Source organism: Triturus cristatus, chromosome 9 (assembly GCF_964204655.1).
Source record: "Triturus cristatus chromosome 9, aTriCri1.1, whole genome shotgun sequence".
Classification (NCBI taxonomy): Eukaryota; Metazoa; Chordata; class Amphibia; order Caudata; family Salamandridae; genus Triturus; species Triturus cristatus.
The window spans coordinates 489,096,919-489,115,533 of NC_140592.1; the positions used below are offsets into that span (position 1 = coordinate 489,096,919).

General features: G+C 47.5%; 1 protein-coding gene across 2 annotated transcripts in view; it reads left to right on the forward strand.

Annotated features, from left to right (window-relative positions):
- TM7SF2 (transmembrane 7 superfamily member 2) overlaps positions 1–18,615 on the forward strand; it is a 109,230-nt gene that overhangs the window by 73,632 nt on the left and 16,983 nt on the right. For both annotated transcript variants that reach the window (XM_085625461.1, XM_085625462.1), the window contains exons 6-7: positions 16,801–16,904; positions 18,342–18,461. In XM_085625461.1, the coding sequence (XP_085481587.1) occupies positions 16,801–16,904; positions 18,342–18,461 (224 nt within the window). The remainder of the gene's footprint in view (positions 1–16,800; positions 16,905–18,341; positions 18,462–18,615) is intronic.

Here is an 18,615-nt window from a genome sequence, read left to right on the forward strand (position 1 = left end):
TCAATGGGTTGGGGATCTCAGGGGGTGGCGGGGGGGTTGCCTTTCGTTTGGGTTGCTTTATTGTGTTGTTTGGGTGGGCTGAAGCTTGACTTTGCAGAGTTGGGGTTTGCAAGGCGTGGGTGGGGGGTGGTAAGTGTTTTTGAACTGTTTTTCCTTTTTGTTATGCGCGGATCGCTAATTTTCCTATGTCGTATGTGGTGGTGTCACGGGGTCACTCAGGAGGAGGAACGGGGTGGAGACGATAACGACTGTTCATTCCACCCCGGCCACAGGACGAGAGCGGGCCCTTTTACCCGAGCTGGACTTGCCTGGAGGAGGAGACCACGAAACCCACGTCAGCGACAACGAGCCAATCCAGAGACGCGCTCGTACGTAAAGAGACCCCAGAAGAACAGGACCGAGCGAAAGCCGATGGAGGAGTCGGGAGTGGAGAAAAGGAGACAGTGCGGAAGCGAGGAAGTGGAACAGGCGGCGAGAGAACGAGCGGAGGGACCGAAGAAGACGGAGACGAGCGCCCGAAGGAGCCAGGAGGCCAACAGAGACGCAACTCGCCCCGCCACGTTCCCGGAGGAGCGTGGCTGGGAAAGTTACGGGACCGAGTCCTGGGTTTTGCTTTTCCACGGGGAGGGACTGGGTAGTTTGGAGCTGGGGTGGTCACAGGGGGCGTGAGTGTGTGGACGCCGGTGTTTTTGTTACCTTTTGTCCCCTCACATTCGCCTACGGATATTCCTTTCTTCTTTTTTGTGAATATTACTTGGTGGCAGCCCCGGTGATCCTTCACTCCCCTTACCCCGTTCACCATCTGGTTGGACCGCGTTTTTCTCACCAGTGTGTCCCCATGTTTTGTTTCCTTTTATACTTCTCGCCTTGGAGAAACGGAGGGGAACCAGAGCCAGTGGGAAGCATACCAGACAAAGAACACGGGACAAACAGGAAGACGTTTTCATCTTCACCTCTATATTACCTGTTCACTTGAGTCAATAAAAGAAAAGAGACCCCATACTCCTGTCTGCCATGACTCATTTCACCTAGACGGGAACCCTATGCGACAAGTGGCGAGCCAGATAGGAGCTGTTAAAACCCACCGTCCGAAACAGGATGGAGGCCCTTATCCATCAAATGAAGGAGGGACAGGCCAAACTTGAATGGGCTGTAGAAAAATCCTCCAGTCAGGCCGACGCAGATCGCGCCGTGTTCACCTCGGCAATCCAGAACCAGGCCGACAGTTTACTGAAATTGGCAGAGGGACATGCCCAACTTCTGGTCACACTGGGACAAGGCAGGGCAAGCAATCCACCTGGAACTATAGTTCCCCTGCAGAAATTTGTACCAGGAGACGACCCCTTGGCATTTTTCTTGAACTATGAAAGGGCCGCCAGGGCCAGTGCCTGGCCGGGAGACCGTTGACATTTTTATCTCGCCCCCCTCCTGACCGTAGAAGCGCAAGCAGCCTACCAGATGGTAAACAAAGATGGGACCACTACCTATACTGTGGTGAAACAATATATTCTGGATCGGTTGGGTGTTGACGACGAGACACACAGGATACGGTTTCGACAAGAACGGGGTGCCCCAGGTGATTTGCCAAAAACTCTGTTTTTCAAACTCAAAGGAGCCGCTGACCTCTGGCTTAAACCCCATGAAGCCAACATGGAGGAGGTCATGAATAAGATATATCTAGAGCAATTTCTGGAGGCCCTCCCATCCCATATTCAACCCAACGCTGGTTGAAACAGCATGCAGGATTGACATTGGACCAAGCCATTGAAATGGCGACTTCCTACACCAGGGCGCCAGGCCGGCCCCCTGTAAGAGAACCAGAGAGAACCACCCGACTAACCGGCCCTGGGAAGCCAGAGAAAATAACCTCGAGAACCCCTACCCGAAACTAACCGTCCTCGGATGGCTCGACCGGAAAACCCGACATACTCAGGTCCCCAATGTTATGACTGTGGGGAATGGGGACACATAGCGCGGTACTGCCGCAAGAAAAAAGAGAAGGAGGAAGAGCCAATGCACGTGAGCTATGCCCCCCGCTCTGTCTTTTTCGCCCAAGAAACCGGGCCAATCTTCTACGTAAGTGTAACTCTTAATGGGAGGGTGGGTAAGAGCTCTCCTTGACTCCGGATGGCGGCATTCGGTCGTGAAGAGGGAACTGATAAATTCATCGTGGCTTTTACCTGGGAAAACCGTGCATATCAGGTGCATCCATGGGGATGTGAAGGAATATCCCTTGGCTAGGCTTGTATTAGGTACGGATGGGGGTACACAGTTGAAAGTAGTGGTGGGGGTGTTGGAGAATCTCCCCGAGCCTCTAATCATAGGGATTGATACACCATGCTTTGCTCCCTTAATGCGTGCTGCCCTGAGCCCAACCAAACCTAACATTCTTCTCACGCCTGAGCCTTGGGCTAGAGATAATCATTTCAGGACGGCCCAACTGAATGACGCCAGCCTCACACATGCTTGGCAAAAAGCCTGAGACCCCCAGAATCCCTTAAACAAGGCCTATCCCACTTTTATAGAAAAAAACTGTCTACTGTACCGCCCCGCTAAACCAGATGCGGTCCCCCAACTATTGGTCCCCTTAGAGTTCAGGGACCAAATCATATTTTTTGCACACGCTCACCTCTTGGCGGACTATTCCGGAGCCGAAAAAACGGACACGCCATCTTGCAACACTTCTTTTGGCCTGGGGTATATGCTCAAATCCAAAAGTATTGTCAGGAGTGTCAAATATGCCAACGACGTAATCCCTATGTTCCACCTCCAGTACCCTTACGCCCCTTGCCCCTCATCGGCACTCCCTTTGATCGAGTAGGTATGGACATTATAGGGCCATTGCCCAAATCAGCACGCGGTCACCAGTATGCTCTGGTATTGATTACGCCACCAGATATCCCGAGGCCTTCCCCCTCCGAGCAGCAACCTCGGCCGCCATCGCTCACAAACTCGTAGAGGTGTTTTTCCGCATGGGGTTTCCCCGAGAGATCATCACAGATCAAAGTACACCCTTCGTGTCGCGACTGATGAGACAGGTTTGCGAACAATTGCAGATCAAACATATAACCACCTCTGTTTATCACCCCCAGACAGATGGGCTAGTTGAACGGTATAATGGTAGTCTAAAGCTTACCTTAAAAAAACTTCTGTCTGGGATGGAAGGGACTGGGATCAACTGCTTCCGCTAGCCCTCTTTGTTCTACGTAGTCAGAAACAATCCAGTTTGGGGACCTCCTCTTTCGAGCTACTCTTTGGCCGCAAACCTAGAACATTACTTGAAATCACAAAGGATAGTTGGGAACAGGAGGGATTGCAGGAGGCCGAAGCGCTCCTAGACTATACCCGACAGCTACAATCCAGGCTACATAAACTGAGAACACTGGCCCATGCCCAGTTATCGGTGTCACGGACCAAACAAAAAACTTTTTATGACCGTGGCACCAAATGGAGAGAGTTGAGTGTAGGTGACTGGACACTCGTATTATTGCCCACGTCCACACACAAACTAAAAAAAGAATGGCAAGGCTCTTTCAAGGTAGTCCGAAAGGTAGGGAAAACCACCTACATCCTACAGATGGCAGGGAACAAGACGCAAATGTACCACATTAACTTACTGAAAAAGTGGTTAGGACCCCCCCCTTCCGTGGACCATGCGGTATCCGTAGCCTTCCCCCTATCTCACATAGTCACTGAGACCCCTATCAATCCTGATCTTCTATCTTCCCAAAAGGAGGAAATGCGCTCTCTCCTTCTAAAATTTTCAGACGTTTTTTCCGATCAGCCGGGAAAGACCCGCCTGGCAGAACACTCCATTTCCACTCCACCAGGGGTCGTGGTGAAACAAAAGCCCTACCGGATACCTGAAGCCCGACGAGCCGCATTTCAGGAGGAGGTATCGAGGATGTTGGCGTCAGGGGTCATAGTCCCCTCACACGGCAATTGGTGTTCCCCAGTCGTACTTGTACCAAAGCCGGATGGCAGCATCCGGTTTTGCATTGACTTTAGGGCCGTAAATCGAGTATCCAAACAAGACGCATATCCCCTTCCAAGGGTAGACGAACTCATAGAACGCCTTGGTGAGGCCAGATATATAACCACCATCGACCTCACCAAGGGCTATTGGCAAATACCGTTGGCCCCAGCAGACCAGGAAAAAACCGCTTTCTCCACCTCGTCCGGCCACTACCACTTTACAGTCCTTCCCTTTGGGTTGCATGGGGCTCCGGCCACCTTTCAAAGGGCCGTGGACACCCTCCTGGGCCCTCACATACAGTACTCGGGGTCTTATCTTGATGACATTGTGGTGTTCAGCAAGACCTGGGAGGAACACCTACTTCATTTAGGCAACATCCTTAATAGTCTTAGGCATTCGGGGTTACATGTAAAAAAATCAAAGGTAGCTTTTCAGAAAGTCCGTTATTTGGGTTATCTCCTGGGGGAGGGACACATAGCTCCCCAGACAGAGAAAGTAGCTGCAATTCAGACAGTTCCCTATCCTAAAACCAAAAGGGACTTAAGGGCTTTTCTTGGTTTAGTCGGTTATTACCGCAGATTCATAGCCCACTTCGCTACCATAGCAGGACCCTTAACAGACCTCTTGCGCAAAACCCACACCTCTCCCAGGCTACAGGCCCCTTCTGATCGTGAAGCCCAGGCATTTCACTCCTTGAAAGACGCACTAACCACCTCCCCTGTATTGGTGACCCCGGACTTCAATAAAATCTTCATCCTACAAACAGACGCCTCCGGTATCGGGATAGGGGCGGTCCTGTCACAACCGGACAAGGATGGCCATGAGTGCCCCCTTCTTTATCTCAGCCGAAAACTGTTTCCAAGAGAACAAGCATACTCCACCATAGAGAAGGAATGCCTGGCAGTAAAGTGGGGGGTTGAAAAGCTCCGGTATTACCTAGAGGGCAGGCCCTTCAATCGTTATACGGACCACGCTCCCCTCACCTGGCTTCAAAGGAACTGCGGCCATAATGAACGCATCCTCCGTTGGTTTCTGGCCCTACATCCCTATCAAATAGACGTTCGTCACCGAAAAGGGGCAAATCAGGGGAACGCCGACTTTCTCTCCAGATTTCCTTGTTCCCCCGACCGGGGCACTCCAGGGGGAGGGAATTGTCAAGGGGTCACTCAGGAGGAGGAACGGGGTGGAGACGATAACGACTGTTCGTTTCCACCCCGGCCACAGGACGAGAGCGGGCCCTTTTACCCGAGCTGGACTTGCCTGGAGGAGGAGACCACGAAACCCACGTCAGCGACAACGAGCCAATCCAGAGACGCGCTCGTACGTAAAGAGACCCCGGAAGAACAGGACAGCGCGAAAGCCGATGGAGGAGTCGGGAGTGGAGAAAAGGAGACAGTGCGGAAGTGAGGAAGTGGAACAGGCGGCGCGAGAACGAGCGGAGGGACCGAAGAAGACGGAGACGAGCGCCCGAAGGAGCCAGGAGGCCGACAGAGACGCAACTCGCCCCGCCACGTTCCCGAAGGAGCGTGGCTGGGAAAGGTACGGGACCGAGTCCTGGGTTTTGCTTTTCCACGGGGAGGGACTGGGTAGTTTGGAGCTGGGGTGGTCACAGGGGGCGTGAGTGTGTGGACGCCGGTGTTTTTGTTACCTTTTGTCCCCTCACATTCGCCTACGGATATTCCTTTCTTCTTTTTTGTGAATATTACTTGGTGGCAGCCCCGGTGATCCTTCGCTCCCCTTACCCCGTTCACCATCTGGTTGGACCGCATTTTTCTCACCAGTGTGTCCCCATGTTTTGTTTCCTTTTATACTTCTCGCCTTGGAGAAACGGAGGGGAACCAGAGCCAGTGGGAAGCATACCAGACAAAGAACACGGGATAAGCAGAAAGACGTTTTCATCTTCACCTCTATATTACCTGTTCACTTGAGTCAATAAAAGAAAAGAGACCCCATACTGCCGTCTGCCGTGACTCATTTCACCTAGACGGGAACCCTATGCGACAGGTGGTTATGTATTTCTTTCTTTTTCCCCTTGCTTTATGGAGTACGTGCTTGAATGGTGTCTGTATGTTCGATATCGTACTTGATGCAGTGAAGGTTGCGATACACCTTGCTGGCGTTTGTGTTCAATATGGGTGACCATCGAACTATGCCCCAATCATCTGCTAGTTTGACCCTTGTGACGTGGAATGTTCGAGGACTAAATGACCAGCGCAAGGTGAGGAAGGTTATTGCTTATTTAAAGCGCAAGGAGGTTGATGTAGCGCTGCTTCAGGAGACGCACCTGCCCCCGGGCGCTGCGCTCCTTGCTAGCAAAATGTTAGCGGGGATCTCACATGCTGCTTGATTTACCTCCCATGCTAGGGGTGTTTTAACCTGGCTTAATCCTAAGGTTGGTTTCAAACTAGTACCTTTATCCACAGATTCTGCAGGTAGATTTGTCCTCTCCCACTGTCATAGCCCACAAGGGTGGTTCCTTGTAGTCAACTCCTACGGTCCTAATTATGATGACCCCGGTTTTTATCGATCCCTTTTTGAAATAATTAAAAAACATTGTGCTTTGCCGATTTTTCTGGGGGGGGGGGGGGGGGACTTTAATTGTATAATGGATACGACACTGGATCGCTCCAGAGGCCCCGGCCGCCCGCTCTCTTCATCGGCGAAGGCGGTGCAAGATATTGCCCAGCAGCTCCAATTGGCATACATCTGGCATTCTCGCTCTGCGACTAGTGGGGGGTACACCCATTACTCAGCACAGTATGATATCCACACGCGTATTGATTACTGGTTTATCTCGCAATCCTTATTGCCTAAGGTGCTGAATTGCTCAGTCTTAGCTCACTCCTTCTCTTATCACTCCCCGATTATGGTTGCGGTCCCTCCCTGTATTCCACCCCCGTTCTTGTGGCGGTTCCCGCCCTATACATTGCTGGACTCTGTTTTTCACTCCGAGCTGCTTGAGGCTATTTCTGGGTTCTTCGAGACAAATGTGGGGTCGGTTGATTCCTTTATGACAGTGTGGGAAGCATTCAAGGTTTTCATTAGAGGTATTTCTATCAGTAAACATGCGGACGTACTCCGTGCTATTCGCGATCGGATTGCATTGCTGGAGACTCGGCTCTCCGATATAGAGTCCAGTCTGCTTCACTCTGGTGACCCTGAGTTGCGAGACCTCCTTAAGACCACGTTGCCAGAATTCCATGAGGCAGCGGATAGCGAGGTCAAGCACATGGGCAAATATGCTTCTGCTCGAGCTTATGGTGAGACTGATCTGCCTGGCTCAGTCCTGGCGGCAATGGCCCACCGGTGACTGGACACGTGTGATGCTGTCGAGATGGAGGGTGATGACAGGTCGACCCTGATGCAACCCACTGACATTGATGTGCAATTCCTATCTTACTACCAGGAGCTATACAGCTCCAAACTTGCCCCAAGTGATGACGACATTACTAATTACTTGGCATATATACAGCTTCCCTGGCTACAAAATTAGCACAGGGAGTTTTTGATGCGGCCCATTGAAGCGGCGGAGATTCGTCTTGCTCTGGGTTCGATGCGCGAGGGCAGTGCACCTGGGCTTGACGCCTCACAGTCTCTTTTTATAAAGCCTTCAGCGAGCTCCTCATTCCACATATAATAACTTTGTTCCATGACATGGCTGCGAACGGCATTATGCCCCCATCTATGCGCAAGGCCTTAATTATTACTCTTTTGAAGCCCAACAAGGAACCTGCAGATGCCCCTCTTACCGTCCGCTCTCCCTGATCAATGTGGACACTAAGGTGTACACAAAGGTCCTTGCTAACCGTCTCTCTCCGCTCCTCCCACAACTAATTGGCCCTGAACAGGCTGGGTTCATCCCGAGTCACACGCTCACACAAAATCTCCGCACGGTTTTTGGAGTGCTGCAGCATGTTCGTCTGGTGGTCAAAGCCGCCGTGCTTTTCCTTGATGCCGAAAAATGCTTTCGATTCCATTAAATGGAAATTCATGTATGCGGTGTTGCGTCGCATTGGGGTCGGATTGGAATTCCTACAAATGTTTACGGTGTTATACAACTCTCCAGTGGCTCGGGTTTGTACGGGAGATGTGGTATCCGCCCCCTTTTCAATCCATTGTGGCACGAGGCAAGGCTGCCCGTTGCCCCCGCTGCTGTATGCGATAACTGTTGAACTGCTGTTGCGGGCTCTGCAGAATACCACATTCACGGAGGGCTTCGCTTTCCTAATTTATAACCGAATTGTCTCGGCATATGCGGACAACACCCTTCTATACATTAGAGACCCTGAGACTCACCTATCCCCTGTGATAGGGAAGGTACTACGCTTCGGGGGATATCAGGCCTACGGATCAATTGGGATAAATCCATTTTGTTCCCATTGACTCCTGTCACGGTGCAGTTTTCACTGGAGTTCCCACTCGAGTGGATTACTGAACCGGTGTGATACCTAGGCATCCAGGTTCACTCAGATGCCGAAGAGGTACTTAGGGACAATTATGGTACACTGATAGGGAAGATAGGGGATGACGTAGACAGATGGATACCACTCTCATTGTCTTTGGCTGGCAGAGTATCTTTAATGAAAATGGTTGTTTCACCTCGCCTGCGTTTTTTGTTTCTGAATATACCAATTGTGGCCCCTCCACAGTTGTTTCGCGAACTGCGGTCCCTGATGATCAAACTGGCGTGGGCCGGTAATTCCCCGCAAGTTGCCTTTGATACGCTCATGCTTCCGTATGCCGCTGGCGGACTTAATGCCCCGAATTTCGAATTGTATTATAGAGCTGCGCAGGCCTCTCATGCCCATAGCTGGGTGCATGGTCCTCCAGATTTGCCTCACCTTCACATCGAAAAAGTTGTTGCTGCCCCCCATTGCCTCGTCTCCTAACGCGGGCCCCTATTAGACGGACTGGTGTTTTAGACTCAATAAATTCTGTGGTACACACTTGGGATGCGCTCCTGCGGCTATATGAGGGGGCGCAATTATATTCTCCTCGTATGCATATTGATTGGTGTCAGTGGTTTGCTCTTAGCTCTGATAGGGGTACCCTGGATTCCCTTCACAAACTAAGTATACATCAAATGGGCGATCTAGTTTGCCATGGACGATTGAGCACCTGGGAGGAGTTGGCAGGCACAGACAGCGTACACTCAGCCCTCACCAAGTTTCACTTTTTTCGTACTAGGCACGCTTTAAGGGCAGTGTTAGGGGATGATTTGCATGAACCCTTGGTAATCCCCCCTCTGACAGCTTTACTAAGTGCGCAGTCCCCGCGTAAGATCATCTCCAAGCTCTACACTCTTGCTCAAAGCGAGAGGGTGTCTTCCCTTAGCAACGTAAAGCAAGCTTGGCATTCTGATATAGGCGCTCCCATCACAGATGACATCTGGTATTATTGTTGCGAGGTCACTAGTAAGATATCCCTAAACGGCCGCCACTGCATTGTTCATTTTAAATTCCTAAACAGCGTTTATTATTCCCCTTCACGACTCTTTAGGTATGGTCTGAGGGAAACTGACAATTGTGAGAGATGCTATGCCCCGCACGCAGATTCTTTCCACCTAGCATGGCAATGCCCGTCAGTGTCTCATTATTGGGAATTAATTTTCCAGAAGCTCAACGATATTTGAGGTCTATCCCTTGTTCCGGATCCCCTACTGGCGCTCCTTGGCTACACCAAACCTCTTAAGAAAGCAGCACGCAAATTGGTGGCAATGGGTCTCCTACTTGCAAAGCGTCAACTAGCGATGCGATGGTTGAGGGGTCCGGTGCCTACAGTTGCGGAGTGGGAGCTAGACATGGTGTATTATATCACCCAATCTGATGTGTACAATGAATTGCTCCCCCCTTGTAATCGACCAAAGAGTTTTTGGGGTTTGTTTGCGCAATATAAAGCTGCTTGTCGAGCTACACCAGAGGTCCCTGGGGACTAACTGGTGATCGTATGTATTCTTTCTATCTTTAATGGATAGTTCTGTATATGCAGTCACCCTGGTTCTCTCTGACGAATAACCTTCACCTCATTTGCAGCTCTTGGTGTAAACCTGGCCCTGCCAGAATATCTCACTATTGTTGTACTGGTTATGTGATTAATATGTTATATGCGCCTTCTCTGCCACTGCATTCCATGTCCCCATGCTCTATATTGTAACCCTCGACATATTTGTTTTTGCTCTTAGCGATCAATATTATTGTCCTATTGTTTGATTTTGCACTTTTCCTTTCGTTCTATTGTATGTTTGATTTATTTTATTGTATCTGTATTAAAATAATAAAATACAAAAATAAAAAATAAAAAAAGAATCCGAAATGTGCACAGTAAATATGCTAATGTGCCTAAAACGTAGAAAGAATTAATAAAAAAGAAACCGCATCAGATTTTTCACAGAGCTGAATGAGGTCATCTTTAACCTTATTCAGAGATGAACAAATGCCGATATCCGATGTAGTATACGGTTCACCAGGAGGAACTAGTGTGGAGATGCCTCCCACTGCCAGAATCAGGAAAGAAATATGTTCAGATTCATTTATAAGAAAAACATGAATGAGGTTACGCAATAAGATCATCAAACAACATATTGCCATCGGGCCGCTGGTTAGGTTAAAGCTGGTAGAACTCTCACCCCGTATCATATATACTATGTTTCTGATATAATGCACAGTTTGCAGATGATAAAATTTGAGCCCACAAATGCTGGAAGCACATATGATTATGGCCAGAACCAGAACCCAATGAACTCAGAAATAATGAAGCCTACATAACATCCGGCTATAAAATTAACTTAAATGGAGGGCCACAAAATAACTCAAATGGAGGGCCACGGGATGAACTAGGGCCCAGATAAACTAGTGCGGCAAGATATATAAACATAAAAGGGAGACCGGCTCACCAGAATGGCATTTAGTATAAATATAACTTTGGGCGGGCTGCAAAACGCCATTTCAAAATCGACAGAAAATCAGGAGCTGAAATAAAGAACAGAAAAATGGCTCACAATAGAACCTATGATAAAAAATTACTGTACATGTGTGAAAAATAAATAACGTGTAGAAGAGAGCAGACTAAAAAATCGCTCAATGTATTGAGAAAAAAACCCGCACGTACTTGTGTAGAAGATGTAATGGATTCACCAGGTTTAAAAACGAAATGCTGTGGCACCCGCACCTCAGGAACTCACAACAATGCGAGGGCAGCTCTCCTCCGAATATGAGTGATATGCCACGGCATCCACCTTATAAGGGCCTGTGGGGGCCGGGCTCATAATTAAAGGGCCTGCAAAGCAAGACATAACACGTGCCAATAATTGATAAAACCACTTTAACGACTCAAAACGGCAGCCATATTAAAAGCAAAGGTGGCCAGAAATAAGTCATTACAATTAGAGCTCCCTGTTTTCCGTTTTTACTGATTTGTACAGATAAATACAGACAGAAAACATAAATTTTCTTGTCTGGATTTAATTTTAAATGTGGATAAAAACGGAAAATAGATTGCTTTTTCAGTAATTCTAAATACTGCCATGCCTGCCAGGCCAATAGCTGTATGGATTGATAAATAAGAGGGTTAAAAAAGAAAGGAATTTTTGTTATGAGGCTTTACCAGCAGAAGATATGCACAACGTTGATACTGAAATGTGCAAATTTCATATAAGTGCATTGATTTATCTTCTCTGGCTACTCCTGGCTCATCATGAGAGTAAAAATAAACAAACCAGAATTATCACGGAGTAATTAAATCTCCTTACATGCAAGGGGATAACAAAAAAACTAATAAAGTGAGGTGCCAGATTAATCAAATATACTCACTCTATTTGTATTTAGAGAGTAGCCGTAGGATGGTAATATCGCATCAGGGCACGTGATCTCCGTGCAAAGGACGTGATGCTGGGCTTATCCAATCCAATCAACTTTATTCGATCTAATTAATAAACCTAGATTATAAAAGTATACAGATACAAAATAATCAGTCTTTAAAAAGGAATTAATAAAAACAGCCTTTTAAAAGACCAGTAGCAGCCCCTGAAAAATAAAATACAATTTATACAGTATACAAGAATTCGGAAATTGTTCTTGATGCTAAATGGTGGAAATGCAATCATTTATCAAGCAGCAATAATCCACTACCCCGCAAAATAATTATTTAATAAATAGGTGATTGTTAAAAATAATATGTCTACATTGCAAAACAAGTTGACTAAGTAAATTTGTCATGATAAAACATAATCATATGAGTTTCCCCAATACCATTACTAGCTCCAGTAAACAAAGGGCTAAATTCCACAAATTTCTCCCTTTTAAAAGACGCCTCCTGTGCAGGCAGGCCCACAAAAAGGTGGCTACGCAGACACAAACATAGAGGTCATGGAACTACTTCAGGAACAACATGGCGATATGACGCTGGGCTTGTCATCTGAATGCTACAATAAGAGCGGCCCACAACGACCGCCATCTTCAAAGGCCAAATATTGCCAAATTGAATGCACAAAGCCACTCTTAACTATTTTTAAGGAGTGTAAATAAAAACCATAAAAAGTGCATAAAAATCAAGTCCCCTGATGTCATGGCAGCACCTTTGAAGCGAACAAAGGGAGACTGCAGCATGGATCCGCAGAGTTACAGGATGTGGTGCAGCAGTCAGAGTTGCTGACTCTGGAGATCCATGTTCGAGCCTCGGCGTTAGCTGAACATCCAGTGAATCTGGGCGAATAACTTAATCTTCCTCTTGGCCGCACTAAAATATACTAATTTTAAAAGCAGTGATGTCGGAGGGGTGGTGGGGGTGGGCAAGCAGTGTTGTGTGGGTGGACGGCTGATGCCACAGGGATATTAAGTGGGCAGGCAAATGAAGCTGCTCAAGCTAAGTAAACTGAGCATGTCCTGCAACAGCAGGCAGAAGTCATTTCACGAAAATTGTGCTCACAGACTGTAACTAAAACACCCCGAGTAACAACACATGTAACGGGGCAGTCCTCCTGGGAGGTTACAACAGGAGAAAAGTAGGTTTTAAGGAGGAACTATTAAGCCTATTCACAAATCAAAAGCCACCATTTACAAAGGACAGTAACAGGAGCCAATTGAAAAGATGGGCGGAGCTTAAAGTCCATACCTGAATACAGCATGTCTCGAAGAGACCGCGCAAGCGCTGCCTAGGCGAGACTTAAAAAGCAATACCAGTGGCATAGAAGCTGTTAAATAACATGCATGCAATCAAATTGGGTTGTGACCGAATATTAGCTTTAGGTCCTAAAAAGGAAACTGATTTTAGTTGATTTAGTTGACATGATACGTTGATTGCGCAGTAGTTCTAATAGGGTAGTAATACATTAATAAAAGATTATGAAACATGCAATGAAACCTGAAGCAGACAACTATTTTGACATGCTCATAATAAGTTTATGAACCACCTCAGACTGGATGTCTCTTTAAGCAAAACACCCGTGCGAGTGTACCTTATTCCCCCTCCAATGATAATAAGAAGGATGTAAGGGATCCCATCATGTGATGAGATACGAGTATGGTCCAATAAGGATGCTGCCTACTGTTAAGTATAGAGGGATAGATAGACTTGTAGGTAGAGGTAAGTGTGAAAGTGTAGATGGCATAGATGGAGAGGTAGGAGTCGAGGTAGATGTCTTATATTGTAACTGCATTTATATAGTGCTTACTACCCCAGATGAGGAGTTGAAATGCTTTATACCAGAAAACCCATCACTCTGGAACCCAAGGTTAATGTTTAATCCAGTGGTTATTTATTGTTGGTTAGCAGGATTAGTTCTGTTCTCTCAATGAAAAACATAGTTCGTTCATTCCTGTTTCATTGCGGTAAATCTAATTGACTGGTTTAGATGTGATCATTGGTGGGGAAAATGTGAGTTTATACAAATGATTGATGGAATCAAGAGACAGACTACAGGAAATTAGTTATTGTTAGATTGCAGTGTATGGTTTAAACAAAGAGAGGTTCTGATCTATGAAATGAGGTGTGGCATTTTGGAGAAATACAATGGAGATTAAGGCAAACATGCATGTGATTTATTGTGGAAAAGTAGGTCGCACACTGCTCGTCACACCAGCAAGTTGCCCCAAAGGACTGTGGGAAATGTAGTGGCGACGGCGGGTACGCCTATGCCACGAAATGTAAATAGAACAGTATGTGTTGCGTTAGCCATCCCTGGACACGTGTTTCGAGGTAGTTGCCTCTCGTCAGCAGGGAGCAGGTCAGTGTAAGGGGGTGCCGTGTGGACTGCCAAAATGTAATTAAAAGCAGGTCAAGTACCTCTCCTGGCGCGCAGGTGCAGACTCAAGGCTCGTCAGCCCGTTAGCTCAAGGAAGCCGTTTAAATTGTGGAAAAGTAGGTCGCACACTGCTCGTCACACCAGCAAGTTGCCCCAAAGGACTGTGGGAAATGTAGTGGCGACGGCGGGTACGCCTATGCCACGAAATGTAAATAGAACAGTATGTGTTGCGTTAGCCATCCCTGGACACGTGTTTCGAGGTAGTTGCCTCTCGTCAGCAGGGAGCAGGTCAGTGTAAGGGGGTGCCGTGTGGACTGCCAAAATGTAATTAAAAGCAGGTCAAGTACCTCTCCTGGCGCGCAGGTGCAGACTCAAGGCTCGTCAGCCCGTTAGCTCAAGGAAGCCGTTTAAATTGTGGAAAAGTAGGTCGCACACTGCTCGTCACACCAGCAAGTTGCCCCAAAGGACTGTGGGAAATGTAGTGGCGACGGCGGGTACGCCTATGCCACGAAATGTAAATAGAACAGTATGTGTTGCGTTAGCCATCCCTGGACACGTGTTTCGAGGTAGTTGCCTCTTGTCAGCAGGGAGCAGGTCAGTGTAAGGGGGTGCCGTGTGGACTGCCAAAATGTAATTAAAAGCAGGTCAAGTACCTCTCCTGGCGCGCAGGTGCAGACTCAAGGCTCGTCAGCCCGTTAGCTCAAGGAAGCCGTTTAAATTGTGGAAAAGTAGGTCGCACACTGCTCGTCACACCAGCAAGTTGCCCCAAAGGACTGTGGGAAATGTAGTGGCGACGGCGGGTACGCCTATGCCACGAAATGTAAATAGAACAGTATGTGTTGCGTTAGCCATCCCTGGACACGTGTTTCGAGGTAGTTGCCTCTCGTCAGCAGGGAGCAGGTCAGTGTAAGGGGGTGCCGTGTGGACTGCCAAAATGTAATTAAAAGCAGGTCAAGTACCTATCCTGGCGCGCAGGTGCAGACTCAAGGCTCGTCAGCCCGTTAGCTCAAGGAAGCCGTTTAAATTGTGGAAAAGTAGGTCGCACACTGCTCGTCACACCAGCAAGTTGCCCCAAAGGACTGTGGGAAATGTAGTGGCGACGGCGGGTACGCCTGTGCCACGAAATGTAAATAGAACAGTATCGAAACACGTGTCCAGGGATGGCTAACGCAACACATACTGTTCTATTTACATTTCGTCGGGATTCCCTCAGAAGGGGACGCAGCTCAGCGCTGCCAGGCCCACATGCTCCTCTCTCTTCACCTCTTGGTCAAATTTAAATAAAAGCGCTCACAAGGCGCCAGTACAGCAAAAGGTCCTGTAGGATAAGGAGTAAATCCAGCAGAAAGTTCCTGTAGAGATTTGAGGGCAGAAGGGTCCCCAAAAAGAAGTCCTCCAGGCATCCAGGGGCAGGCAGGGCCCAGGGAGGCAAGCCTTCCCCTGAGCCCCAGCAGCAGCACGCCCCTGATAGTTTCTAGTCCAAGAACAAGAACATTTTCATGGGGTCACAGCCCCTCTTTTATACACACAATCCTTTCTCTCCAAAGGTGCAGGGAAGGGGCGAACCAGATGCAACTGGTTCCTGAGCACTTTGTTTTGCTCAGCCCCTCTCCCTATTCACAGGACAGGCCAGGGATATCAGACGCACCACAGGGGGTTGAGCCAGCATTGTGGAGGGAAAGCCCAGCCCTATTCAGGTCCCAGGTGTACTCCTCCCTGCCATCAACATGCAGATCTCTCCATTCACCACCGGGGCAGACCCATCCTGACTCCTGGAGCCAGGCACACCAGCCAATCACAAGCCAGACAGTCACTTCACATTTATTACACAGACATGCCAGCTTCTAGAAGTGGCACTTCTACACTAGACACAGTAACGCCGCACACATCATCGCGCAGCATTCAATCTCACGAGTTCGCACATACCAAACTCGACCCTGCACTCCTCTCACATTAGGACTTAACACGGTCACTCAGATCCCCCATGCATTCCTATGGGAGGGCAGGTCAGTCTCACTAAAACATACACAGAGCGCATGCACTTTCCACTGGGACACAGTGTAAAAGCGCCTAGAGACCTAAAACCACTTACACAACATAGGGAAAGGCTAGGACAAATGCAAACAGTTTTGGGGCTGAACTTGCCAGAAGGGCCAAGTCCAACAGTGGGTCTAAAGGGAGAGGCACCAGTCTGAGGGGGGGGAGAAGAAGAAGAAGAAGAGATACAGAAGTAGGTATGATAGAATAAGCAGCTATTGTGTTCAGTAAACGTTAAAGTTAAAAGACATGTTTTTGTCATTATCGTATTCTTTGTTTGTCTTGATTTGCAACTTAATATAAAATGACAATGACTTTTTTTCATTTTGTATGCATTATTATATCACTTCAATAAAGAATTCTTTATTTTCACACAAATCTGACTACACAGTGTCCACTGACAGTTATTCTACAGATAAGCTATGTCTGAACAGAGCCTGAACTATGATACCAACTGACAGTGCTTGATTTAGTTATGGCCTAATAGGGCTACAAAGATTGAAAACATTTATTCCGTAATGATTAATTACACTTCTTTTTGACCTGATAGGTAACCCTGTGTACGACTTCTTCATCGGGCATGAGCTGAACCCCCGGCTGGGAAAATTTGACCTCAAGTATTTCTGTGAGCTGCGGCCTGGTCTTATTGGCTGGGTAGGTGATAGAGGGTATTTAGTAATGATTCCACCGTCACTGACCATAGAAAACAGAACGTGAGGCACCACCAGGCTATAAGAATCCCCTTCAAAAAGGTGCTTTTACACACTTTTGGCAAGAGAGCTGAAGCATGACCTTTCCATCGGTGGTACTGCCCCTTTCTAAAAATGTTATTTTGAGTCTACTTGCGCTCCCTCAGCTTCACCCTCTTGTCTGCCAGTGTCCCACTTGTTGCATCTGGATGAGTAGCAAGACATGTCAGGCATGTTTTGTACATTTGCAAGCACTATCTCCATCAGCCCATACAGTCGTCCATGTGAGAGCAGCATGCTTTAGTAAATGCTAAGGCTGACTGTCCTGCCAATGTATTTCTTGGGGCCAGAAGCCCAACGTTTCATGAGTTTTGGGGGAGGGAGCTGAGGGGCATGAGGAAGGGATGACAGTATTGTTTTGAGTTAGGTAATCCCTCACTTCAATTGCCCACATTCTCTTCCTCACTCATTTTACCCCACTGCTGTGCCTACTTTTCATACGGCTCACTGACTGGAAGGGAGGTTTAGGGATTACAGCTCGATGCATATCATAGCCTTGCATTTATTTTTTACCAGATTCGCAATTAATTCTGAAAAACAGCAGTTAGCCTAAGAAAAGACCATGAATTAAAAGCAGTATTAACCTCAGGCATATTGGTTCTGCCTAAATGATTACCCCCTGTTCATGGAGTTGTTTGAGTTCATATTTTTATGTCGGAAATTGTGTTTTTTAATAGTCTGGTGTTATGAGTCAACAGTGGTGCGGTACATAAGCTACTGAGAGTGCACAGGACCCTTTAAATTGGTTGTGAGACTGAGTATTGAACAAAACAATTCTGCTTTAAGTTGTCTAAAAATGTGTTTTGCATTAGAAAAACACTGCTGTCAGATGGTTGTATGCTGTGGTCTTTCTCAAGAAAATGAACGCGCAGGGCAACTAAAATCAGTTTTCAGATGAGAGCTATGTGCTTCATGTATGTGACAGAGCATTGTTCATTGGTGTTTTCTAGGTTAAATGTTGTAGTGTTGCATAATGTAGAATTCCTAAAAGTGAGCCCAAAATCCTGCACCTCAATCTAGCTCTTTTCCCGGCTTCATGTTGATACTCGCAGACTGGATCTTAGAGGACTCAATGTTGCATAGAGTTTGCACTTGATATTACATTTTTTCATGCACCATCCAGAAAACTGCAAACTCGTAACATAACCCCTGGGGTGACCCAAAAAAACGGGGTCAAGACTGGCAACCGCAGTATGGGATGCATGGTGTATGCACAAAATTAAGACCTCTGTTTCCCCAGCTTAGTATGCACTAAAAGAGGTCTATTTAAAAAAGGAAAGGGTTTGCACAAAGGTAGGTGATATGCTTGTGACATATGTTCTACAATCTGTTCTCTCCTTAGGCTCTGATAAACCTGGCCATGCATATGAAGGAAATGGAGCTGAGGGGTGTCCCATCGCTCGCTATGATGTTAGTTAATGCCTTCCAACTCCTCTATATCTTGGACGCTCTCTGGAATGAGGTAAGCGATCTTCTCAGTGTGCATCCATTCTCAGATGAGGCCGCCTCACTATGGTTACCTTTTTGTGGTGGTGGTGACCCCGCAAGCCCATATTGGCATTACTTCAGAAGCATTTGGTCTCCGAAAGGTCATTCCATGACTTTGGCCTGTGGCG